Source organism: Aphanomyces astaci, assembly GCF_000520075.1.
Source record: "Aphanomyces astaci strain APO3 unplaced genomic scaffold supercont1.15, whole genome shotgun sequence".
NCBI lineage: Eukaryota > Oomycota > Saprolegniomycetes > Saprolegniales > Verrucalvaceae > Aphanomyces > Aphanomyces astaci.
In genome coordinates this window covers 997,238-1,021,948 of record NW_009798278.1, presented here as the reverse complement: position 1 = coordinate 1,021,948, position 24,711 = coordinate 997,238, and the positions used below count along the sequence as shown (strand labels likewise).

The 24,711-nt window shown below is 51.3% G+C and overlaps 8 protein-coding genes across 10 annotated transcripts; 4 read left to right on the top strand and 4 right to left on the bottom strand.

Moving 5' to 3' along the window:
• Window positions 1–742: 742 nt before the first annotated feature.
• On the bottom strand, window positions 743–1,519 carry H257_07507 (hypothetical protein; the record flags this gene model as incomplete). The annotated part of the gene is made up of 1 exon (XM_009833056.1): window positions 743–1,519. The coding sequence occupies one exon, from the start codon at window positions 1,517–1,519 to the stop codon at window positions 743–745; it is 777 nt and encodes a 258-aa protein (XP_009831358.1).
• A 4,770-nt stretch (window positions 1,520–6,289) lies between these two features.
• H257_07506 (hypothetical protein) lies at window positions 6,290–7,516 on the top strand (the record flags this gene model as incomplete). Its single annotated transcript, XM_009833055.1, has 3 exons — window positions 6,290–6,346; window positions 6,410–6,976; window positions 7,019–7,516. The coding sequence occupies 3 exons, from the start codon at window positions 6,290–6,292 to the stop codon at window positions 7,514–7,516; spliced, it is 1,122 nt and encodes a 373-aa protein (XP_009831357.1).
• Window positions 7,517–13,276: 5,760 nt separating this feature from the next.
• On the top strand, window positions 13,277–14,852 carry H257_07505 (hypothetical protein; the record flags this gene model as incomplete). Its single annotated transcript, XM_009833054.1, has 3 exons — window positions 13,277–13,753; window positions 14,276–14,472; window positions 14,513–14,852. 3 exons carry the CDS (start codon window positions 13,277–13,279, stop codon window positions 14,850–14,852), a joined length of 1,014 nt encoding a protein of 337 aa, XP_009831356.1.
• A 177-nt stretch (window positions 14,853–15,029) lies between these two features.
• H257_07504 (hypothetical protein) lies at window positions 15,030–16,994 on the top strand. 3 transcript variants are annotated; one of them, XM_009833051.1, is made up of 4 exons: window positions 15,030–15,279; window positions 15,347–15,493; window positions 15,545–15,679; window positions 15,746–16,994. In XM_009833051.1, the coding sequence occupies exons 1-4, from the start codon at window positions 15,061–15,063 to the stop codon at window positions 16,793–16,795; spliced, it is 1,551 nt and encodes a 516-aa protein (XP_009831353.1). In that variant the 5' UTR covers window positions 15,030–15,060; the 3' UTR covers window positions 16,796–16,994. The 3 variants fall into 3 exon arrangements, with proteins under 3 accessions (XP_009831353.1, XP_009831355.1, XP_009831354.1); XM_009833053.1 differs by having other exon boundaries at window positions 15,347–15,679; XM_009833052.1 differs by having other exon boundaries at window positions 15,030–15,493.
• H257_07503 (hypothetical protein) lies at window positions 16,849–17,347 on the bottom strand (the record flags this gene model as incomplete). Its single annotated transcript, XM_009833050.1, has 2 exons — window positions 16,849–17,086; window positions 17,145–17,347. 2 exons carry the CDS (start codon window positions 17,345–17,347, stop codon window positions 16,849–16,851), a joined length of 441 nt encoding a protein of 146 aa, XP_009831352.1.
• Window positions 17,348–17,777: 430 nt separating this feature from the next.
• H257_07502 (hypothetical protein) lies at window positions 17,778–20,177 on the top strand (the record flags this gene model as incomplete). The annotated part of the gene is made up of 7 exons (XM_009833049.1): window positions 17,778–17,966; window positions 18,012–18,151; window positions 18,228–18,396; window positions 18,479–18,595; window positions 19,000–19,120; window positions 19,458–19,530; window positions 20,042–20,177. The coding sequence occupies 7 exons, from the start codon at window positions 17,778–17,780 to the stop codon at window positions 20,175–20,177; spliced, it is 945 nt and encodes a 314-aa protein (XP_009831351.1).
• Window positions 20,156–21,474, bottom strand: H257_07501 (aspartate-semialdehyde dehydrogenase). Its single transcript, XM_009833048.1, has 3 exons — window positions 21,440–21,474; window positions 20,596–21,359; window positions 20,156–20,540 (listed from the first exon to the last, which is right to left on the bottom strand). The coding sequence occupies exons 1-3, from the start codon at window positions 21,446–21,448 to the stop codon at window positions 20,285–20,287; spliced, it is 1,029 nt and encodes a 342-aa protein (XP_009831350.1). The 5' UTR covers window positions 21,449–21,474; the 3' UTR covers window positions 20,156–20,284.
• A 189-nt stretch (window positions 21,475–21,663) lies between these two features.
• H257_07500 (hypothetical protein) lies at window positions 21,664–23,262 on the bottom strand. Its single transcript, XM_009833047.1, has one exon. It carries the CDS (start codon window positions 23,064–23,066, stop codon window positions 21,855–21,857), a length of 1,212 nt encoding a protein of 403 aa, XP_009831349.1. The 5' UTR covers window positions 23,067–23,262; the 3' UTR covers window positions 21,664–21,854.
• Between the last annotated feature and the right edge of the window lie 1,449 nt (window positions 23,263–24,711).

Below are 24,711 nucleotides of genomic sequence, written 5' to 3'. Positions count from 1 at the left end.
ATGGTCATCTGTAAGCTAGGATATCAACCCCCTCCTGAATTCGAAAATGATGTCCATTTTTCAATCCGAGTACATTGACCAATCAGAAGCAAGGAACCCTACCGAAAATACCTTTTTAGTTTTATACCTGAGCAGTAGTGATACCTCTTAAAACGTATCGGAATCAAAGGTTCCCTATTCTGGGGGACTACTGTACAATGGTGAATATTAATAGTAATACAATGGTGAAATATAATACTGTAGGTACCTAGTACCAATCATGCACATCTTGAAAACGTGTACTCGGAGTACACTACTGTACGTATTAAAATACGTTGTGTGTACACGTTTTCGAGGTCTTCCTAGCTTACCAACCATGTCGGCGCCGATGTCTGTGGCGCTGGAACTTGTCGCTGTTGCTGGCCGTGAAAGTCCATCCAATTCATCGTCGTTGACGGTGCACGATGATTTAGTCTCCCTGAAGAAGCACATGCCGTTTGCGCTGAGTGGCGCGGACGCAAAGGACTGCATGAGCCGATTGCACCAATCAGATTGATCTATTTCAGTCAAGCAATAATTACTGTGTAATACTATTCTTCGGGAAGTACACTTTCCGCCAATTCTCCAGTTAAAGGGAACATAGGGAGTATTCATCAAATTAACGATGTTTACCACAAACACAACATGAGCGAGTTTGCCCTTCCATAACCAAGTTGGTTGGATGTTGGCCATGTCGCTTCATAATGGCACGCGCATGTTTGACTTAATTCGGCAAGTACGGTTCAATAAAGGTACGAGCAGCGCTGGCGCGTTCATTGATACCTGGGTTGCCGTGCACACCACAACCACGGCCAAAGCTGATCACCCCCACCAAGCGCACGGTACCGTTTTCTTCGATGGTCAACGGTCCCCCCGAGTCGCCGCGACACGAGTCTTCTCCTTCCACCCCTCCAGCACCCAACATCGTGTCGGTTAGTCTAATGGGGAACAACGCAGCCGAGGCCCCAGTGTTGTTCCAGGTCGTGACGCTGAGCTCCTTGAGCACTTTCGAATAGGGGGCACGAGCACGACTCGTGACGCGTCCCCAGCCGCGTACCCAAGCGAGCACGTCCGCCGGAACGAATTCAAACGACACCGCCACAGGTTGGATGGTCGTGATATTGCGGTCCAAGATTACGATGCCCACGTCGGTGCCCTTGGGGTGTTTGATTTCCTGGGTGATATTGGCCAGTTCTCCGTCGGCAAAACCGGTTAAATAGTGCGTGCCCACGACCACAGCACGTAGTTTACCTTTCAAACAATGCGCCGCTGTCAAAACGACATTGGGGGCGATCAGACTGCCGCCGCACAAGGTCTCACCATTGGGCGACTTCTTGAGCCCAGCCACATAACGGTGCTTGCCCAATTGGGCTTCCTGGCCCCCGAGGATTTCGAAGCCGTCGACAGGGGCCTCATCGCCCCAAGCGACTTTGGGTGGGACAATGTGGTCTTGAGCCAAGGCAGCGGCGGCCACGGTGAAAGCGAGGAGTGCGAACTTCATGATGGAAATTTGAAAATGAATGGTCTTTCACTGAACAGTAAAGCCAAGTCAATCCAATCGTTAACATCAGACTGTGATTGCACTACCAAGTACTACGTAGTACTAGTACAGTACCAAGGTTTAACATATGGATGGTTGGGATGCATACAACATATGCATAAATGCACTCACGCACCTCTTGTCATTTAGTCCACTTTGGCGCGTCTTAAATATTCAACAGCGTGGTATTGCAACTGTTAAAGTACTTTACTGTTAATGTGGTTCAGTCATCCTCGGGTTTTTCTGACTATTTAGGACGCCAAAGATGAAATATGTAACGTGACGGATCTGTGATTTGCCGAAAGTAATGATTATTTTATGAGCTGTATTACCCAATAGAATTCAAGAATTGATATGATTAGATATACTTACACGATTTGCGAAACAAATAAGTACTCAAAGTACGAAACAGATTCACACTGTAGTACGAAACAGATTCACACTGTCAATGCAGTCACGAAACATTTTGTTTCGTGAAACGGCAGAAGTACTGTAGCTATTCCCTCGAAACAGCACCGAAAGTGTTGCTAACGTAAAAAATGTAGATTGCCCGATATCAGAGAATGACCCGAAACACTTTTCAAGACGAAACTTATTTCATTACATATAAACTCTAGAGTGAATACGCTTTTATAGTAGTACTCCGGAGTAATGATAATCCAAAACATAATTAATCTAGTGAATACGTTTCATATTGACAATACTATTACAGTCCCACAGGATCGATGTACTATTAATATTAATAGTACAGTGTATACTGTATTCAAGGCTGGATTAGGATTATCTACTGATCTTCTCAACATTCATAATTTTCACTTTGACCAGCAATAACTTGGTGAAGCATACACCGAATCCTTCAAAGCTTACTTGTATGATGTAGCGCATTTAATCTTCTATAGCAGAGAAAGCGTAAAAAAGATAAGAGCATCTCCACCGCATCCCCAAATATGTCCCAACTCGATAATGGGACATCAGATGGGACAAAATCTTCCCCACCGGATGTCCCGAAAACCAAATTTGGGGTTGGGACATGGGACAAGGGGTCCATTTTCAGGTCATCTACTGGTTTAATCATTTTGGCCATCAAACTGTTCCAATTTCCTTTAATTAATGCTACGAATAATAATCCGGAGGATGCAGGAACTGGTGACAACTCATATAACGAAGTCATGGAAGGCCGAAATCTAGGCATTTCTGGTTGGCGAAAGGACAATCTGAAGTTTCTTCATAGTCACCCAAGTTGTTAGAGAGGGAGATTGGCTGATGTACGGATACGCTCACTGCAAGCGCGGAGCTTGCATTCAGGAAATTCGCTTCATGCCGAGCATGATGACGCCACTAATCCGCTGGAAACCGACGCGCCGCCGGTGCTTCATGGCGTGTGGGTGCGACGTGCTGACGCCGCACTAGATGAGGATATCGACCAACTTGAGGCACTGATGAAGTATTATCACAACGACGAGATTCTACGCGCAGCCATTGACTCACACGATTACTGTAGAACAAGACCTTCGACGACGCCTGGAGCGTCTGTCCTGGCCTTCAGTGGCCGCCTGGCCACCACTGCTTCGCCAATACCGTCGCTGACGTGAGCGATATCTCCATCCTCAAATGGGAGATGGACGAGAATCGCACGGATGTATCTGCCCCTGGAAGGTGTTGTCCAGACCAAGCAGAAAGCGATGAGGCCGGTAGTAAAACACCACGACGATCCCTTTTGGCACCTTAAACCGCCTTTATGTGTAAGACGACAAACTAACACTGGCGAGGACGACAATTTTAGGAGGCCTGAGTTACGTTGTGAAATGACTTAAGAGGTGTCGAAAATAATGAACAAGCTGATATAAGTAGTGCATTAGAGCATCCCCACCGGCTGATGTAAACATAGAGCTGAAAAGACCCGTTTATTGGGTGCGTGCTGTAACAGTAGTACATCACTTCACAGCCAATCCACACCGGTTGGCGGAAATAGTAGTCCTGATGGAGCAAATTCGTGTTGGACGCCCGCTGGCGATTGAGGTTTTGGAGCTCTCGCCAGTGGTGAATCTAGTGCAGCAGGTTGGCGTACATTCTATTGTCTGTAAGATTCATATTCATGCTGCCGGCGTGCTTCAGGACATCGGGATGGCATGCTTCGTTGAAGAAGTCCATTGGGACCTCAATCGCATAGAACTGTAAATGACCCAACAGATCTGTTGAGAAATCTGTGTTTATGGAGCGTTTACATCATGATGTAAAACTTATTGGCAACCGGTGTGGGGCTGAAAATGTAAATTTTGCTGATGTAGTGATGTACTTTGAAGATTTTTACATTTCTACATCAGCCGGTGGGGATGCTCTTAGTACGAATAACCAGTGTCACGACTGGTATAAAGCAATAGGATTTACGCTATTAATAGTAAGCTATGCCAGGCCCACATCAAGATAAAAATCCAGATCTGATAATATTGCATAGTTAAATTAAGATGAAAATATTGGTCAATATAATCCAGCATACTTTAATCAAGATCATATATTTGTCAAAAACTGAACGGTCAACATATACCTTTGAGGGTCAACTCAAAGGTGTGAAATATCTCTTAACGGGATTTTCTCAGTGCAAACACTAATTCAATTATTTGAACCAAACGCGAATGTCCATCATAGGTACTCTCTGGCAGGTACAACCTACTATACATCTACTTCTTATACCGCACTTTTCAACGACATTCCCGCAGGTACACTCGACAAATTTGATTGCACTCAACACGAATGCTTTGGGAGATCAATATTTTACCGAAAGCCGCGGGTGTGTGTTGTTTCCCACGCCAGTGACAACACAAACAACCAAATGGGGGAGTACCGACTCTCTGCAAACCGCACACTTGATTGACTTGATGTTACCACGGCGTTGCAGAACCAAGAGTGAGACTCGAGCAGTTGTTTGGGACAGGTGTTCTGTTTTCTACGTCCTAGTACTATTAGTAATACTATGCCTTTTCGTGTCGGTTCGCCAAGGGTCGGCACCCGGTGGCCTCGGTTGAGGGCCACGTCATGGCGGGACTTGGATTAAGTCGCCCACCACAACACATACGTCCACAAATTCCGCACGATACCAAATCTCCATTCTACACTAACTCTAACAGCACTCATTCGTCGATTGAATTCCGCTTGGTGTGCGTCCAGTAACGTTCCTTTATACGTCGCTGAGGCCGTACACAGGGCCCCCTTAAAGACGTTGCGCGTGCCTTCAACGCACAACCCGCACGCAATTCGTCAACCAAGTTGCTGCGCGCCAAGAGATACGCATCGTGTCAAAAGCCCGGTTCGGGTCCATGCAGGTGCACGATGATGCCATCCGGTGACGTAACGGCTTGGTATTTCCAATGCATGCTTGTGCTACAATCAAATATCATTAAGGAAGAACAATAAATGGTCTTGTATTCCCTTATGGTTCTTGTACACAATTTTTGGATACGTTTCCCTGGGAGGAAGAACAATAAATGTTTTTGTATCACCTTGTGGTTGTTGTACACAATTTTTTGGATACGTTTCCCTGGGAGGCATATTCCACGCACAGTGCCATCAATGAACCCAATGCATGTTTGAAGGGGGGCACCTTGCTGGTGAATTGCACGACCACACCGTTCATCCACTCCGCGTCCAAGCGTACATGGTCCCACTTGTGCATATGGGTAAACTTGTCGTACACATGACGCGTAATTGCGTTGACAATGGATGACAGCGCCTCGCGGCTGTGACCAAATGTCTCCACCACTCATCCGAGGCGATGGGGACGAGCAAGTCGTTTGAGCATGATACACAGTGCCTCTGAAACAGGAGCGTTGTATCTTGCTTGTGTGATTAGAAGGTCTGGGATGCCGAGGAGGTTGACGAGCTCTGGTATCTCACGTTTGTTGAAACGAAACTTGATCACGCAGTCGGCGTCTGTGAGTGTGCGCAGGGGAAGACGCAGGAGATGGTAGAATCAAGAATGAATTGATAGCGTTAAGACTACTACGATATCACTAAGCTACGCGCAACCAACCATTGATGCATCGTCGGGAGAACACCTTGGTTGCGCAAGAGGACATGTTGATATGCGATAGGACGGACACCTTGGACTGAAGAGGTGTCAACTAGTCATCCGGTTGCCAACCGGATGATGGGCATGGTTACACCCTCCCTTACTTAAGACAGAACGTGCCATCATCACGTGGTCAGAAATGAGACGGAACTGTGACGTGGCAGTTGAGATTGGAGATGGCAGACGAAGGCAAGAAGCGCAAGGCAAGCGAAATTGCCGAGGATGCCGACGACAGCGTGGAAGAGGCCTAAGCGCCGGCGCAACAAGTGGAGTAGCGGGCCTCACAGCCGAATCGGACGACGACGACGGAGTGGCGCAGCGCAAGGCCGACTGGGAGGCCAAGGCGACCGTGAAGCGCGAACGGCTTGGGCAGCAGCAAGCGGCTGCAGACTTGGCGAAAAGCGCCATGCAGAGAGTGGGCGAAGGTGTGCAGAAGCTGCTGGAGCAGCACTTGGCACGGGAGGAGGCCGCCAAGAAGGCAAGAGCGGTCGAAGAGGTGAAGGCGAAGGCAAATCGAGGCCAAAGCGATCGCAGCAGCTGCGGCGAAAGCGGCTGACGAAGCAGCCAATCAGGCTGCAGAAGCAGTGAGTAAGGAGGTCATTGGAGGTGTGACTGGGACACCATCAGGTGATGGGGGACATCCCAACGCTGCAGGCGTCGGGGGAATGCAAGGAAAGGCGAGCGGCAAGGGAGCCGCCGTAAAGACGGAGTCCAAAGTGAAAGTCGAATTTGGTGGGCCGGAGCGGACTGGCCTCGCCCGACACGAAGTGTTCGAGCGAGAATAGGGGTTTCACTGGGATCGCTCTCGAATCTTCACGCCTGCCGGATGGGGTGGCGTGGACTTGGGGTACGTGCTCGACGTTACGCGCTGTTTGACAGTAGTGGGCGCGTTCGACGAAACTCGCGACGACTGGGGGTACCAGACGGCCAATGCTGCCGGCGTGGAACACCTGCGCTTGTTTGCAAGCGCCCAATCGTTTGAGTTGCGGGTGTTGTGGTTGCTGCTGGCCGTGGAATGCATGCACCTTGCGAGGGTGAGTTTTCACCGGTTCGATGAGTTCAAGGGTGCCATGCGTGAGTTGCATGAACGGGACCGCCTGGAGCGCTGGACTATGAACGTGGGGTGGATCGAGCTTTGCAATGATGAAACATTGTTTGAGTACCTTGTAGCGTTTCTGTGGGCGCTTGTTGGACAAGGCAGCGGGCGACATGGGCATTCGCCGCTAACAGCGGGGCGCTTGGCCAATTCGCTGTCTAATTTCGCCCGGGTGTGGCGACAGAAGCATGGGCGTTTGGACGCTCGGTCAGTCGCACGAATCGCCACCCGCATAAATGTGCGGTGCGAACCTGAGGTAAGTGTTGCTTGATGTAATCCTCTCAATGCCAAGTTGTAGTTGACCCGACCAGTCGCTGTCCATCGAAATCCCACGATCGCGCTCGCGTGGGCATTCGAGATCGCGTGGGCGATTGGCGGTCCGGCGGCAGCGCAAGTGCAAGGGGCGCGGCTCCCTGCGAGCGCCTGGTCGAGCGTATGGGCTTCGCCGACGGCGAGTTCCTCGACGTTGGCGCGCGAAGATGCGCAGGTGGCAGCGCGATTGTCTGCGGCGCGGCCGGTGAATCCGTTTGCGGGGTACAATCCGCCATTGGGGCCACAACAGGATGGTCAGGTGACAGAGGCGGAGCCGCAAGCAGCCGCGGATTATCGGGCGGGGGCGCGGGCGGTTGCGGCGCCGCAGCAAGTTCTGGGGCCGATGTCGCGGACGGCAACACCTGGGGCGCCAGGGGAAGAGGAGAAATCGATGGCGGCGGAAGAGGAAAAAGCCGCCGCGGGATCCAGAGGATCGTTTGCCGTGGCTTCATCGGTCGTAGATGTAGATAATGGGGGTAAATAACGTTTGAGTTTACCCACATAAAATGTTGGATGTATCTGCCATGAGTTGGGCAGATCGAGCTTGTAGTTGGTTGGACTGACCATGCGGAGAACGGTAAAGGGGCCGTGCCAAGCACTGCGTAGCTTGACATTGGAGGACATTCCAACCGCAAAGGTGCGGAATGCATGTGCGGGTACCGCCAACTTATGGAGGAGAACTTGTTCGCCAGCGGCGAAAGACGCGAGGTTAGAGCGGCCATGTTTGTTGTTGCTTGGCGCTGCTGAGCGGCAGCGATGCTGTCATGGATCTGTTGCATGACAGAGACTCGGCGGGTGAGGAAGCTCTGGATGGATTGGAGAGTGCGGCTGGGGGCGTTGCGGAGTACGCCTGCCGAAGAGAGCCACGCAGTGATTCCACCCCCACTCGCGGTTGGCGCGTTCCGTTTGGCCGTCGGTCTCGGGGTGGTCCGAAGTCGACATGTCGAGCGAGGTGTCGCACATGGCGAAAAGGGTGGACCAAAACTTCGCCGTGAACCGCGGGTCGCGGTCCGAAACCATGGAGCGAGGCAGGCCGAAGCGACAGAATACATTGTCGAAAAAGAGGCGAGCGGCGTCCGCGCCCCTCAGCGTGTCCCGAAGGGGACGGCGATAACGTATTTCGACGCGCGGTCGACACAAACAATAATGCCGGTGTTGTCGCGGGCGCCACACGGCAGGCCAAACATGAAATCCATACTGACGGACGACCAAAGTTCGTCGGGGATAGGCAAGGGTTGGAGCGGTGCCCGAGAAGAGATGGTGATCTTAGTGCGCTGGCAAGCATCGCAGTGAGCGACGTAGCGCACAACAGATTTGTATATGCGGGGCCACCAGTACGAACGCGCCAGGACCGCGTTCATTTTGTCACGGCCAAAATGGCCGCCACTGGGGAAGTCGTGGTACGACCGAAGGAGAGTGAGGCGCAGCTGCGCGTCGCCGGGCACGACAATGCGCGGGGGTGAGTCCGGGTGGGTTGGGACATCAAAAGTCCATCGGCGAGGGCGAAGCGATGTAAGGCCGACGAAGCGCGGCGGGGTTTGGGGGAAACGGCGACGAGCAGTCAGCATGTGGTACGCCGCACGAATCCGATCATGAAGACTGGACGTCAAAAGACCGATCGTGGTCAGTTCGAGATCAGGACGCCGAGACAGGGCGTCGGCCAGGATGTTGTCCTTCCCGGGCTTGTACTGAACCGAAAATGTGAATTCGGAGAAGAACGAAATACAGCGCGCCATGCGCTGCGAAAGGTGCGGTGTGTTCGTCGCCGTGCGTAAGGACGCATGATCGGTGTAAACCACGAAGGTAGATGCGGAACTTGGTTAGGGCGTACTTCATGGAAAGAAGTTCCAAATCGTGGACTGGGTACCCCCGCTCAGCCGGGTGGAGTTGAAGGCTTTGGTACGAGACCGGGCGAGGGCGACCGGAGGCGTCGAGCTGCATCAGGCAGCACAATTGCAAATTTCGAGGCGTCGCAGACGACGGAGAAAGGTTTGTCGAAGCCCGGGAGCGCCAAAATCGGGTTGGTTTTGAGGCCTTCGAAGGCCGACTGACAAGCGGAATCCCAAACCCAAGGAGCGTCCTTGATGAGAACCGAAACAACGGCTGGGAAATGTTCGCAAAGTTTTGCGAGTATTTGTGGAGGGAGGTACGTCGCAAGGCCCAGCCAGCGACGAAGATCCTTGTCGGAGAAGGGAATAGGCCACTCCGAAATGGCCTTAATCTTTTCGGGATCAGCCCGACATCCGTTCACCCCCACCAAGTCGCCCAGGACTGGGATTTCGTCGACGCCAAACATACATTTCGCGAGATTGGCGTAGAGTGCGTTGGCACGGAGGACTTCAAACACCTGGCGGTGGTGGCCGCGGTGAACGTCAATATCGGACTGCGCGGGTGAAGCGCAGCGGTGGACGTAAATGTCGTCAAAGTACGACGGGGCGAAGTCGCGAAACGCGCGGAATTTCGTGGTGACCATGCATTTGAAAGTCGCCGGGGCGATGGGGAGACCCTGTGGCATGCCTAGCCACTCCCATAACATGCCACTCGGCGTACAAAACTGCGGTTTTAGGAACGTCACAGAGACGCATCAGGATTTGGTAAAAGCCATCGCGGAGGTCGATGGTGGAGAAAATGATAGATCGACCCATCCCATCGATAATAACATCTTTGCGAGGAATCGACGTCTGTGCCGGAATCGTGGCTGCGTTGAATTTGTTAAAGGCGTGTACAATACGCCATTTCCCACCGGGCTTCTTCACACAGTAGGTCGGGCTGCTGTGAGGGGAAATGCTCTCGCGGACGTGACCCGCCGCCTTGCGGGCCGCGAAGAAGGCTTCGATGGCGTCGACTTGGTCGCGAGGAAGCGGCCATTGCCGCGTGACGCAATACTTAGCACGCTGCGGGGTTAGGAGAGGCGAGATCATTACTTATCGCCTCTAACGGAGAACCAAGCGGGTTGGTGGTGGACGGGGGAAGGCGATCGGCAGCCCGCCGATGAATCCAGGGTTGGCTCGCGTTGAGCCAAGTAACCTTGTGCACGGATTTGGCCTTCCAATCAATCCATGGCTGGTGGGACTCCAGCCAGGACATCCCGATGATGCGATCCCATCTCTCATCGAGGTCGATAACATAGAACGGTTTGACCGAGTCGACACCGTCGAAGGTGATGGGAACGTCGACGATTTTGCGCGGTTGAGACGCAGTGTGGCTGTCGGACATCTTGACGCGAACCCTGTCCGAGGGATCCGAAGAGGGTAAGCGGTTGAAGCGAGAGAGAGTGGAGCGGCTGGCGTAGTTGTTCGACGCCCCACAATCGATTAAAGCAGAGGGCCTGGCCGGAAAGCCAGGCACGACAAGTTCCAAACGAATCATTTTGTTGGGTTGGAGCCCAACACGACACAGAAGAAGGTCTGTGTCCCAGGCTAGGTCCTGAGAGTGTGTCAGCGTGCCACACACCTCCAAAGGACCTAGGGTGTCCCCAGTAGGTCGCCTCGCGCCTACTGGGAGCGACCGTTTCCCGCCGCACTCGAGCCCGGAGCGGGGTGGAAACGCGGACGTGAGGCGCCATGGCGTTCGTGATTGAAGCGGTTAGGTGGACCGCTCGGAGAGCGACGCGAGTGGGTATCTGGCGCGGCACGTGAGGAACCGTGTGAGGTAGGCGCGGCTGACGCCACACGGCGAGGTGCCGGACATGCGCGGGTAAAGTGTCCAGGGCGATCGCAATTGAAACACGTGCGGTCGTCCGATGCCTGGGTGAGCATGCAGACATCCATGTCCGAGGAAGCCGCGCGTGCGTGCGCGAAGGAGGAGGAAAATGATTCCGAAAGCGCGATTCGGACGGCTTCTTCGAAGGTGTATGCGTGAAACAGCTGGGTGCGCGCCGGGCCTTGGTTGAGACCGTCCATGAAAACGGTCACACGTAGGGACTACGGGAGCGAGTCTTCATCGTTAATATTAGCTGCCAAGAAGCGAAGATCATGGATGAACTCTTGAAGGGAACGTTTCCCTTGCTTGTATACCAGATACTGCGAGCGATAACGAAAGTCGCTGTTGGGCGGCAGGAACATTGCCTTTAGTTCGGTCTCAAAGTCCACGAAGGACGGGAAGCAATGGCGGTCCATGAAACGTTTGGAGAACGCCTAATCTTCCGCACGACCCTTCAAGTGCGACATCGCGAAAGCCACGCGGGTGGCGTCGTCGGGGATACGCTGGGCGTCACTTGTAAAAGTCAGCGGAGGAGTTTGTCAGACTCCGCTCCGCCGAATTTGGCAACATCCAGCTTGATCGACTTCAGACGAGAAGCCGATGGGGTTTCCGACTCTAATGCGCGCGTGAGGCACGCAATCTCAGCGTGAACGATGCGCAGAGAATCTTGGAGGGTGCGACCATGTGTCATTATGGTGGAGGCTTGCTCTTCTAATGTCGTGATTTTCTCGCGAGCGACGCGGAGAGAGTCTTCAAGGTTTCGCCCGTGCGAAGACATTTGAGTTACTTGCTCTTTCAATGTCTTCTGGGCGGCCGTAGCTTCGGCGACCGAGAGTTCGATCGTGCTTTCCACAAGGCGTGTTTGGTTATCGGGAGTCATCCCGCCAAGGAGTAGCGCGGTATCGTTGTCGCCAAAACCGCGACGCAAAAGAGCGAGGACCGCCTAGTGGGTTGCGGTGTTGGTGGAGTACATAGTGTTGGTCGACTGGACGAACGTGGAGTGCTACCAAGTGTGTGCGTGCGCAGAGGAAGACGCAGGAGATGGTAGAATCAAGAATAATTGATAGCGTTAAGACTACTACGCTATCACTAAGCTACGCGCAACCGGCCATTGATGTATCGTCGGGAGAGCACCTTGGTTGCGCAAGAGGACATGCTGGTAAGCAAAAGGTCTCCTTGGACTGAAGGCGTGTCGACTAGTCATCCGGTTGGCAACCGGATGTGGGCACGGTTACAGCGTCAGTGTGAGCGCCGATGCCGAATCGAACATCAGGTATACTTATCGCCCGTGTGTTGAGCGCGACGTGGTTGAGAAGCACTGCTACTGTACCAGCGGTAGGCCTGAGAGCAGGTCGACCATTGGACGCTCTTGGTCGATTCACCACTAAAATGTTTGATTTGCAAAAGCATGTCGCAACCAACAAGTTTTCCAGAAAACTCATCGGGATGTATTGTGTATGGTTTAGTTGCAATATCACCCTAGTAGCGGGGTTTTCTGACTATTTAGGACGCCAACGATGATCTATATAACGTGACGGATCTGTGATTTGACGAAAGATTGGTGATTTGCTGAGCTGCATTACCCAATAGAATTCAAGAATTAGATATATACCGGTACACGATTTTCGAAAGAACAAATCCCTCATTATAACAGTACTACTGTTTCTATTCTCGGAAATACTGTTTCAATGCGGGAATTGACCTATTCAATTCAACCGGGTAAATAGTAGTTATCCGGAAAGAATTCCGATAGTACGTTGCTACTACGTAGTACACTTCTGCCAGTGGTTTTAGTAGCTTTAACGATTCGACATTTTGTATGAAGCAAGGTTGCACTTGCTTTAAAACGAAGCATATCGAATGTTCTGTCATTATCGGGGGAAATATGTTAATATAGGTACGTTATTGTAATAATTATAGGTGCAATGCACAAAGACGTGGAAAGGCGGCAACCGCTTCACTCGGCGGCATCGCACAGTGGAGTACGACGGTAGAGCACATCGCAATACACTGTAGAGGCTGCAGTGGAGAGTGTGGTGCAGCGACGTTAAACGACGTCCTCTAGAGCACTCCTCCGTCCACCATAATCGCTTACTCCACCGCCTTCTTGCACCCGACAAGTGTAGCGGTAGCGGGCGATGTTGTAACCGTGCCGATCATCCGGATGACTACTGTAGTCGACACCTCGTCAGGCCAAGATGTCCTGTCGCGAGATACCGAGATGTCCTCTCGAGAGACCAAGGTGTTCTCCCGAAGATGCATTGTTTCGACCCCTGACTTGAACGACACCCTGTGAACACCACCCAAACAACTGTTGGTTGTGCGTAGCTTAGTGATAGCATATTAGTTTTAACGCTATCAATTCATTCTTGCTTCTACCATCTCCTGCGCCTTCCTCTGCACACTATCACACTTGGTGGTACTTCACGTTCGTCCAGTCGACCACTACTATGTCCTCCGCCAACACCGCAGCGCACCAGGCGGTCCTCGCTCTTCTGCGTCGCGGTTTTGGCGACAACGATACGCGCTACTTCTCAGCGGGATGATTCCCGAAGATCAGGCACACCTTGTGGAAGACATCGGTTGCACGATCGAACTCACTGTCGCTGAAACTACGGCAGCATCCACTGCTGCCCATGCGACAATGCAAGAAGAAGTCGCCCAAATGAATTCGCATGGGCGAAACCTTGAAGACTCTCTCTGCGTCGCTCGTGAGACAATGGCGACCTTAGAAGAGCAATCTTCCATCTTGACGACACATGGTCGCACCCTCCAAGATTCTCTGCAAATCGCTCAAGATAAGATTGCGCGCCTCTCGCGCGGTTTGGAATCGTCGGACACCGTATCGGCTCCTCGCCTGAAGCCGATCAAGCTGGAATTCGCCATGTTCGGTGGAGCGGAGTCTGGCAAACTCCTCCACTGGCTTTACAAGTCAAAACTGCCGCTGACCCCCAGCGCATCTCCGACGAAGCCACTCGCCTGGCTTTTGCGATGTCGCACTCAAAGGGACGTTCGGGAGGTTGGGCGTTCTCCAAACACTTGACGGACCCCCACTGCTTTCCGTTCTTCGACGCCTTCGAGACTGGATTGAAGGCAATGTTCTTGCCGCCCAACAGCGATTTTCGTTATCGCTCGCAATATTTGGCATGCAAGGAAGGAAAAAACTTCCTTCAGGAATTCATTCATGACCTTCACTTTTTGGCAGCGAATGTTATCGACGAGAAATCACTCCCCGAATTCCTGCGTGTGACCGTATTCATGGACGGACTCATTCATGGACCGGTGCGCACACAGCTGTTTCACACCTACCTGCAAACCTTCAAAGAAGCCGTCCGAATCGCGCTTTCCGAGTCATTTTTGTCATTCTTCGCGCACACGCGCGCGGACTCCTCGGATATGGATATCTCCAACCTCACCCAAGGATCGGACGATCGCGCATGTTTCAATTGTGGTCACCCTAGACATTTCTCGTGCGCTTACACTGCCCCTCGCCCTGTGGCGTCGGTGGCGTCTCCCTCACACGGCCCTCCCGTTCATCTAGGTCCACAGCTGTGCCTCGCCCGCGCAGTCGGATCGTGACGTCCACCTCCGCCGGGTGATTGAGGACCTCCGTGCCAACGGCCACGAGGCCAATCTGGCCAAATGTATGTTTGGCGTCGATGAAATCCCAGTCCTGGGAAACTTGATGGGTGTGAACGGCTGTGGGGCTGATCCCGACAAGGTAAAGGCCATATCGCAGTAACCTATTCCCTCTTACCTCAAGGATGTTCGTCGCTAGCTTGGCCTTAAAGACCGACCTTCACAAGTACTCACACAATTTTGCCACCATTGCCCAGCCTCTGTTTCGGCTTTTCCTTAAGGACGCTCCTTGGGTTTGGGATTATGCGTGTCAGTCGGCCTTCGAAGGCCTCAAGCTCAATCGCCCCGATCTTGGCACTCCCGGACTTCAACAACCATTCTCTGTCGTCTGCGACGCTTTGCAGTTTACCATCGGCTGTCGCGTGATGCAGCTGGACGCCTCCGGTCACCCTCGTCGTGGTTCCTATCAGAGCCGTCAACCACATGCGGCTGAGCGGGCGTACCCGGTTCACGTTTTAGAACTTCTCTCCATGAAGTAAGCCCTCACCAAGTTCTGAATTTACCTCCTCGCTAAACCCTTCGTGGTATACACTGATCATGTGTCCTTACGCACAGGGACCAACATGATACTGTATAACTGACGGTTTCGCATGCGGTGAATTTCCACCAATCAGAGACACCGTGCCTTTTTATCGTTTTTTTTCGAAAAACCACACGCCGTTTCGGAGTCTTGGTGGGAGAAAGTTCATGGCTCTGGATGGGTCGACGATGGTGAAGGTGCCGCCAGGAGACGATGGAGGCGGCACTGTGGCGGCGACATCCATGCGCAAGATGCTTCTAACCAAGCAGCAGTTCCAGCACAATGGAAACAATCCATCTATCGTCGACACGACACTCCTTGCCGGTGGAAGCACTCCGTGGACACCCAAGAGTCTCGGCCGCGCCAAAAGTGCCATCGTGTACCGGGTACCTATGACTCGATGCTTCTAGTTCATGGGAACGCTCAACTTGTTGATGATGTGCCGGCGTGTAGCAAACTTTAAACGACAACTTGATGTTCTTGGAGCGCAACATCTTCTTCTTCCAGGAATGGCGCACGCGGTTCGTGTCACTCCAGGACGACCACATACTCATCTACTCGACGCGGGAGAAGTGGGAACAAGGCGTGGCACCAGATCGAGTATGCCTCGCCATCATGAACGACCGTCAAGTTATCCCTGCACATGTGTAGGTGATTCGATTGAATCCCATGATGCTGCTCAGCGCTCTTCGCGTGGACGTCCAAGACGAGTCCTACGACGTCGACGGGCCCGTGGTGACGCGACTATTTCGCCGCAAGCTACTGGAAACCGACCCACTCGATCAGGTACTTAGATGCAACTCCATCCTCTAGAGAATCACGTTCTCATGTCCGTCCGACGATGCCTTGCAGTGGCTGAATGGCGAATTGCGGCAAGGACTGGTCGTCAATTCCCGCGGCAGCAACACGGACACGACCGTGGCCAACAATCCCGACGCCAGTGCGCGGGTCATTGTCGAGTTCGCCACGACCAACCAACACACGTTTGAGTTGTGGTCGAAATGTCTCCGGCGGGCCCTCCAGCACCAGGTCAAGCATCAGCAACATGGCAACTCTGACGAGAATGACAACCAAGATGCGTCCGTTTCTCGAACCAGAGCATCGGCATTATCCTCATCGTCATCGCCGCCACCGTCGTCGTCGTCCACGTGGGTGTCTCCTGGTCAAGACTCGCGCGTGACTCTCCATCAAAGCGAGATCTGGTGCTCGCGACTGCTTCAAGACGACAAGGACAAGGCCGAGTCGGAGCTGCGGCGCATCATCGCCATGGAGAAGCTCGTCGCGCAGGTTACGGGGCCCGCCATGGCGCTGTTGGTGTATGAAAAGGTCAGCCGCGTCCACGAGCTGTTTGCCGCCAACAGCCGCCGCGAGATCGAGTCCAAGCAGTTCATTCTCCCCGTCCAAGGCGACAGCGAGCCGGCTGTCGCGCTGTCGGCGGACGTGTTGCACTTTTTCCGCGACCACTTGAAGCGAAAGTACGCCGTGTTCCTCATGTTGGCGCTGGCGTACGGTATTTCCGAAGACAGCATTCGAGAAGCGCATGAACGCATGTGCAGTGAAAACGACGCCGTGGACGCGGGTGTCGGTGGCGGCGATGGCTCTGAGGACCCCCGCGACGGCCACGACCTCGGGTTCCGAGACACGCCGAGCGTTGACCTGTACAACAAATACCGGACGGCCGCGGCCAATTACTACAAGATGAACTTTGGCGACCCGAGCGCGGCCGAAGAAGAGGACGCGATCATGCACCTTCCCGTGATGCTCCACGTCGCGATTGTCCGACGAGACGAGGACGAGGTCCGCGCGATGGCGCATATACTTGACACTGTGAAAGAGCGGCTGTACGACCACATCGAAGACGGCACGGCAGGCAACAACGAAGAGAATACGCAGGGATCATAGGCTAGGACTTGATATGGAATGAGGTGACGACAAATACAGCCTGTGTCGTGTGGTTATGAATTGCCGGCAGTCGCATCGTCGATCCATCGATGGATTCGATGCACGGACGCACGAAATATTTCGTCACGTAGGTATTGGGTCGCGAGTGCATCGGTCGTCGATGATGCAGCCGTGGGAGAAGATGATAGGTCGATTGCACTGGACGCCGCAGTTTGAATCGGGAGCGACGGAATGGCGTTGTGGAGATGGTCGACCCAATGCAGAAGGTCATCTTCTGTTGGAAATTGGATCCTATCGACAAGAGCAACATCAGGAGGCGATAGTACTGCATGCAAGTATCGCAGAGGACGTGGTTTCGAGGCAGCCTTCAAAATAGAACTTCAAGAGCCGCCGTCGGTGGGAGATTTGTCGGGGATGCGCCATCTTTTGTCCCGCGATGAAGATACCTTCGTCTCGCATGTCTAAGGACACCATCTTCTTCAGCGCCACGAGCTTCTTCGTGCCGCTTCCACGGACGAGACGGACGCGGACGGCGGGGGTTGTGATGGACATACGAACACGCGCTCAATTGTGCAAAATCCAAACTGACCAATCCAGCTTTTGAATGAACAATCTGACCAATCAAATGCCTTCAATCGCAGTGTAACGTGAAAATGCCAACGAAGTAGCGCGGACGTGCCGGTGTACTAGCGTTGGGATGCCGCATCCTCCACGACAAGCGCAGATAAGGCAATGGACGCGTTCCTTGTACGAACCGTTGCTTTTGCGACTTCCATCGCGGTCGCATATTGAGTAGGAGCCCGTACCTGGCAGCTCTACGAACTTGAAGAACTCACAGTCTTGCACCATGCGTACGTGGCAAAGCCGCCACAATCGGTCACTTCCTGGGCTTGATCGACGTCGAAACGGAAGGGTACATGGCAATACGTTCGAAAGCCGCCCAACCAACTCTATTTTTACATTACCGTTAAAAGCAAAGCAGATGCAAGCGTCCAAGGAATGCAGCACCACCGGCGGGCACGCGACGACAGACATGCTCATGCATGCGAGCAAGACGACCCTTGCCAAGGGGGAGTCTACGGACCACTACCTCGAGCGCATCACGCACGTCACTCTGAACAACAAGAAGCTGTCCACCCTGACCAACTTGGACCGATGCACCAACGTCAAGGTGCCTTGTACTCGAAAGCGTTTAGTCACGATAGTATGTACACAGGTGCTGTACTTGTACGACAACAAGATCGCCCATCTCGACAGCACGTTGTCGAGTCTCCGGCACTTGACCCATCTCCATCTTCAACGGAATCGCATCTCCAAAATGGAGCATTTTGAAGCGCTCGTGCATCTGGAAAAGCTGTAATATTACTCAGATGCACTTGGTTTATTATGTACCCCAAGGTACTCAATGAAGGACGGCGACTCTACATATTAGGTACCTGGAAGGCAACCGCATCAGTCGCCTCGCCGGCCTCGCGCATTGCACGTTGTTGCACGAACTGCACCTGTCCAACCAAACACTTGGTAATGACGAAGAAGATGGTGGTGGTGGCGGTGACGGCTGCGGTTTTACCTTTGAAGCGCACTCCATGGCTACGCTGGGGGTATATATAAATATAAATATATATATGTGAATCCAAACTGGTAGACTATCGAAACGAACTTACCGTCCTATGTCGTCTGTAGCAATCGCTGCGGATTCTCAACGTCAGCAACTGTAACATCCGTGACCCCCAACCAATTCAGTCCCTTCGTCGACTGGAATCCCTCGACTTGTCACGCAACTGCATCCACAGCATCGATGTATATATATATATACTATCAAACATGCATTTGATGATTTCTTCTTTGGTGGACGTTTATATATATATATATATATTAATATATATATATATATTTCTTCGTTCATGTGTCTATATATACTTCCACAATCTGTGGCATTGATGTACCCTATGCAAGATTCCATTGATGAGTTCGTTGAAAGATGGACGATCTTTGAACGATGGACGTACTGTACTACAGAATATAATATATATATGGATTTCGAGTATTTCTTTGTTCATGTATATATGATATGTATATCGTTTTCGAGTATTTCTTTGTTCATGTATATATATATACCTTTCGACTCTTTCCTCGTTCATGTGATATATATATATATACTCTCCATTTCGAGTAGATATATATTGGTTCATGCAATGACATAGGACGTATACGGCCTCGTGGGCAACCTTCGATCGTTGAAAGAACTGAATTTGACCAACAACAGTGTGAACGCTACGCCCAAGTACCGCGACAACACGATCATCTTTTCCCATGCCAGTCTAGGTACATCACATTCAATTAATATTAACTCATTCGATTCATATTAATTCATTCGATTCATATTAATTCATAATTCACTCGATTAATATTAATTCATTCGCTTAATATTAATTCATTCGCTTAATATTAATTCATTCGCTTAATATTAATTCACTCGATTCATATTAATTCACTCGATTCATATTAATTCACTCGATTCATATTAATTCACTCGATTCATATTAACTCATTCGATTCATATTAATTCACTCGATTCATATTAATTCATTCGATTCATATTAATTCATAATTCACTCGATTAATAATAATTCATTCATTTTCCACACAAACACTTGTACAGCAACACTCGACAACAAACCCATCGACGCCAAGCAACGAGCGACCATGCAGACCCACATGGCATTCAAGCACAAGTACATCCATATCTATTCCCATCACCTCCCCCGTCATTCCTGTGAAACTTGCCAAGTATCCCCCAGTACATATATCAAATACAATATGAAGCTTCTTTTGAAATTCATATTATTCGTATTTATATATATATAAGTATGTTAGTCTGGCAACATGAAATATTACAATATTGAGTCCAAAATGCCATTTTGGGGCCGAATTCAACAAATCTGTGATCAAAATTGAAACATAAGTTTTAAAGAGTTTTAACCCAAATCCAATAAACAATTCCACGTGGGATTTACTCGTTGAAGAGGTCCAAAACGCCATAGTTATTACAAAATGGCCCTTTTAAACCTCCATTTTGAAAATGACATTTTTAATTTATCCCATTTTGCCAAAAAATGGGATATTATTTTGTGAAATGTTACCAGACAGGCCCTAAAAACGTACAAATAGAATCATCTGGTTTTTGATACTAGTATTTGTTTATAATATATATATGTATATATTTGAATGATTTTGTTCTCGTAGAAAGCGCCACTACGACCCAAACGCTCGTGCTATCTCGTCCACCAACGACGATAACCCTCCTATGTCTTTGTCGTTGAATGTCCTTGGCAACAACCCGTGGGTGAGTGTCTCTTCCCCCAACCAAGACCACCACTAGTACACCAATTATAATACTACTAGATGATACTAGTACCTACTATTTAGTATATTACTAGTAATAGACTAGTACTCGTTCGCAGGGCTTTGATAGTCCCATACATTTGGTTAAATCTGCTTGGCAAACTTGGACGGGTACGGGTGCGCCACGTACTCGGCGATGAGCACCGCATTGAGCGCCGCGCCTCGGAGCAGCTGGTCGCCCGACACAAACAGGTCCAGCCCATGCTCGTCAAAGACGATGCTCTGGCGGATGCGGCCCACTTCCACGTTGTACTTGGCGGTGGCGTTAAGGGGCATGGGGTACGCGGTGGCGGCGGGGTCGTCCACGACATCCACGCCGTCGGCTTGGCGCAGGAGTTCCCTGGACACATGTTGACATCAAGATGATGGGGGGGGTAGTAGTTGAACAGTAGTACCGAGCAGCGTCGGGGGAGATGGGACGGCGGGTCTGGATCGTGATGGCTTCGGAATGCGCGCGAAGGATGGGGATGCGCACGGCCGTGCAGCTGATCCGGATGGAGGACTCGCCAAAGATCTTGTTGGTTTCCCACGTCACCTTCATCTCTTCCTTCGTGTACCCGTTGGGTTGGAACGCGTCAATGTGCGGGATCACGTTGAACGCAAGCGGATGCGCAAACACAGCGTGCGACGGCGCCGCGCCGCTCAGACTCGCCTTCGTCGACTCGATGAGCTCGTTCATACCCTCGATCCCGGCGCCACTTGCGGCCTGGTACGTGCTCACAATCATCTTTTCGATGGTGAAGTGGCAATGCAGCGGCCACAGTGCCACGGCCGCTACCGCCGTCGTGCAGTTCGGGTTCGCAATCAACCGGCGGTCTCCAATCGTGTTGCCGTTGATCTCGGGGACCACGAGCGGCACATGCGATTCCATGCGGAACGCAGACGAGTTGTCAATCACGATCGCTCCTCCCGGCGCTGCAATCGCCTCGGCATGTTCCAAAGCAAACGTCCCTGACACCGCGAGGAACACGTAGTCCATCTCACGAGCCGCGTCCACAGAGAAAAGCTTCACGACCAACGGGCCATACGGCGTCTCGACCGTCTTGCCGGCCGACCGCTCGGACGCAAATAAATGCACGCTAGTGAGGGCGAACTTGCGGTCGAACAACACGCTCAACACTTCCTTGCCCACGGCGCCGGTCGCACCGATGATACCTACCTACCTCGCATCTCACACATGAGCACCACCAGTCCATTCCGCGGCGACATGTCTGTCGGCGGCATTGATTGAGTACATACCTGCACCATGACCCTCTAATTCAAAATGGAAAAATCTGATGGCGGCGCTTTGGTTCAAAATAGGCTTATGTCACATGAATGTATTTTGAACATATATCATTAAATAGTGTGATGTGGCGTTTCGAATACCTTGAAAACGCCAGGAGAGTCCACACTAAAACGGACCATCATAATTTAGTGTGATCGACCTACCTTCAAAATTTAATAATTTTGATAGTAGATAATATCTGAGGGTGTTCAGAGTCGATATATTGACCAAATACTTGACTCCAGCTGGTAAGAAGAAGAATCCGTGCGAACCGCAAGCATGTTCTCTTGGAACTACCGACTTCCCATGGCACAAGGCACTGACTGCTGTACACATGCCCTCGGAGCGACATGGAAGTGTGCTTACATGCGAGTGTGATCATTCATGTTACGCGGCGCCTCGTCGATCTCCTTCCCACGGAAACATGGTCTGCGTGGTTTTGTACTGAGCGTCAATGGTCGACCACGCGACTTGCACGAGTCGTCGGATGTCGTCCAGGGTACGCGTGGGATCGCTCTTCACATGCGTGTCCACGTCCACGAGGGGCATGGTCTCGATCCGCAGGAGGTCGAGTTTGTTTGTGGTGTGGCGTTTGGGGGTGACATGCACCGCGATGGTTCCGTACGGCTCGATCAGTCCGAACGACGGGGTGGCTGTGAGCCCGCAGTTGCTTTTGATTTTGAATGCGACCGTGGTGGTCGGTTGAGAGTTGGTGAGGACGAGGGACGCCCCGTGCGCATGCCGCCGCGTCAAGCACGACAGCTGCTTCTTCGTCGAGTCGTGCTTGGCATGATGCTTATGAAGGACATCCGCGTCCAAGCATGCCAGTCGCGTGCATTGTAGGTGGCAGTGCAACATGGTTTGCTGGATACACGACGGAAGGGCTTTGTCCCATAGCGCCGTCTGCACCCGATGCTGTTCGCCATAGTCCAAGTACTCGAGTTGGTCGACGATGCTATCCACGACGAAGATCATGTCGAGGCGGAACGCATGTACTATGGTCCTGGACGAATGCATCGGCACAGTCTCGAGCAGCTGGGAAGAAGAAGAAGTCACGGCGACCTCAACGACAATGGGAAGCGACTCATTCGGCCGCAGAATGCCCTGGTTCGGAGTGATCGCGTACCACGACCGACACTTGTTTGGGACTTTGAGCTTGTACACGATATGTCGACTGGGGGATGTGTTGTGTAACGTGATCGTGTGCTTGTCCCCAAGGACGTTGCCGTCGAGCGTGAAATCTGACGACGGAAGGATCGACACACAAGCGGGCGGATTCAGCCACGACGAGTCCTCGGTAAGAGTCCACGCAGAGTTGGTGGACGACTCGCACGACATGCGAACCCCCTGCTGCTGCATGGAAGGTTGGTTCGTGGACTTGCCTCCTATCACGGACGGATGCGATCCAGTTGTCCATGTCGACGATGCTACCGACGACCGCGGCATGTGCGTCCACGTCGACGACGGCCGCGAATCCTCGGACGACAGTCCAGACTGGTTTGCATACCGCCGCGACACCGCGTCCAAGTCGTCTTGCGTGAGGGAGAACACATCTTCTTGCAGCAGGAGGTCGTCGATCGTGACGCATTCTGCCGTCATGCTGCGCTGCTACACCACGACCGATGCAGAATGCGATGTGATCGCTAGAGGCAGTATGTGGTATATTACGCACGGGTTTATCCCAACGTGCTTACATCCAAGCACGACAATCAGATGGGATAAACACCATAGTTTGCCCCTCAGAATTTGTTTCTTCCCATACAATTCGAAAGTGTATCGTACTAATAGTATGCGGACTCGACTTTACTGTTAACAGTAAATACAGTAAGTTATTAATCCAATGCGAATAAACTCTGAGAATAAATACCTCTATATTTTGATGGCTAGTACCATTCTTCGAAGTTCAGTAAATTTGTACTGTACCACTCCGTAGTATTGTGAGTTCTACTTAAAATTTCCATGGGCGGTTCTTAAATCGATCAAGCAACGTTACCGACACTTACATGTTGCTGACCTGCATGCCGCCTTTGCATCTGTTGAAACCAGGGGAGTATGTTCAGAGAGTTGTGCCTCGACCCTGGAGACGTTAAAATTGCGTGCTGTTCTACTCAAAATTTCCACGTGTTGTTCTTATTGTTAATCAAATCGCCCCGATCCGAATGTCCGCGAAATGACCCCAATGACAAAAAGTGGGATTTTCCTCACAAAACAATCGATACAAGTCACCCTGTTATGACGCAGTTTCCTGAGCTGAGTCAATGGACATCCCATCGTGTAACACCTGAGCGCGTAGGCCTCGTGTGCGAGTTTCTTCGTATCCCCAGCACACATGCACACCTATGTACACATGTACACACAAACATCTCAAGTACAACAACTGGACGCTCGCGCTACCGCAACGTGCGACTACACCTCGTCGTACTACCCAAGCAGTTGTGGACAACTGACAGTGAGTTCGATGTCATTTTCTGCCCAAATCTTCGAAATTCTAACCAATGAAATCATCGCGTCTATTTGTTGGCGATTTTCACAATGGCTCACAATTGGCAAGTTTAAGCGAAAAGCGCAATATGGTGCACGTCATCTATAAACTACTGTAGTACTACGCAGTACCAACGTTTCACAAAATTTTCTGTCTTCTATTTCATCGTTCATTACTCAAAATTTCAGCAATTTGAGACGTAGAATCGACAGATCTCAATGTGGTGAAGAAATTCTACAATGTGGTGAAGAAATTCTACGTCTCCGATTCAAATTTGGTGATGAATTGGTCCAGAAATTGAGATTAAACCTAGCGGTATTTTACATGGGCGCTTGGATAGTTGGCCAGTTGGCCGTAGGGGTGGCCGCGGAGATGTATCTTGATTTTTGTATGTGACTCTTATCCGAATATAATATCCGGAGGAGTTGGGATCTTTACCACTGCAATGATAAAACGCATGAAATCAGTATTTCACGTATTTGCTTTTTGGGTTTAACTACAGTACTACTTGTACGTTAAATAATAAAACCTCCAGTTGAAGTTTTAATACTTCGAGGTATTGTGCTTTTCACATATTTTGGCTAATCTGGGTATAAATACCCGCTTTTAACCAGTGGGTGACGAAGTTTTAGATTAATTCAACTTAGCTTTAGCTAATCGGAAGTACCTATGATTGGATGAGCAAGAGCTGTTCCTGCAGCATATGTTGCTAACCTGAAGCGTTTGCCCATTTCATTTCGGCAAACGCGGGGGTTTACAGAG

Coding starts and splice junctions, on each gene's coding strand:
- H257_07504 (XM_009833051.1), top strand. CDS start 15,061: ATGGCTCTGGATGGGTCGACGATGGTGAAGGTGCCGCCAGGAGACGAT. Junction 15,280..15,346: donor AAAGTGCCATCGTGTACCGG/GTACCTATGACT, acceptor GCCGGCGTGTAG/CAAACTTTAAACGACAACTT. Junction 15,494..15,544: donor AAGGCGTGGCACCAGATCGA/GTATGCCTCGCC, acceptor GCACATGTGTAG/GTGATTCGATTGAATCCCAT.
- H257_07501 (XM_009833048.1), bottom strand. Junction 20,541..20,595: donor ATCTCCCCCGACGCTGCTCG/GTACTACTGTTC, acceptor ACATGTGTCCAG/GGAACTCCTGCGCCAAGCCG.
- H257_07500 (XM_009833047.1), bottom strand. CDS start 23,066: ATGACGGCAGAATGCGTCACGATCGACGACCTCCTGCTGCAAGAAGAT.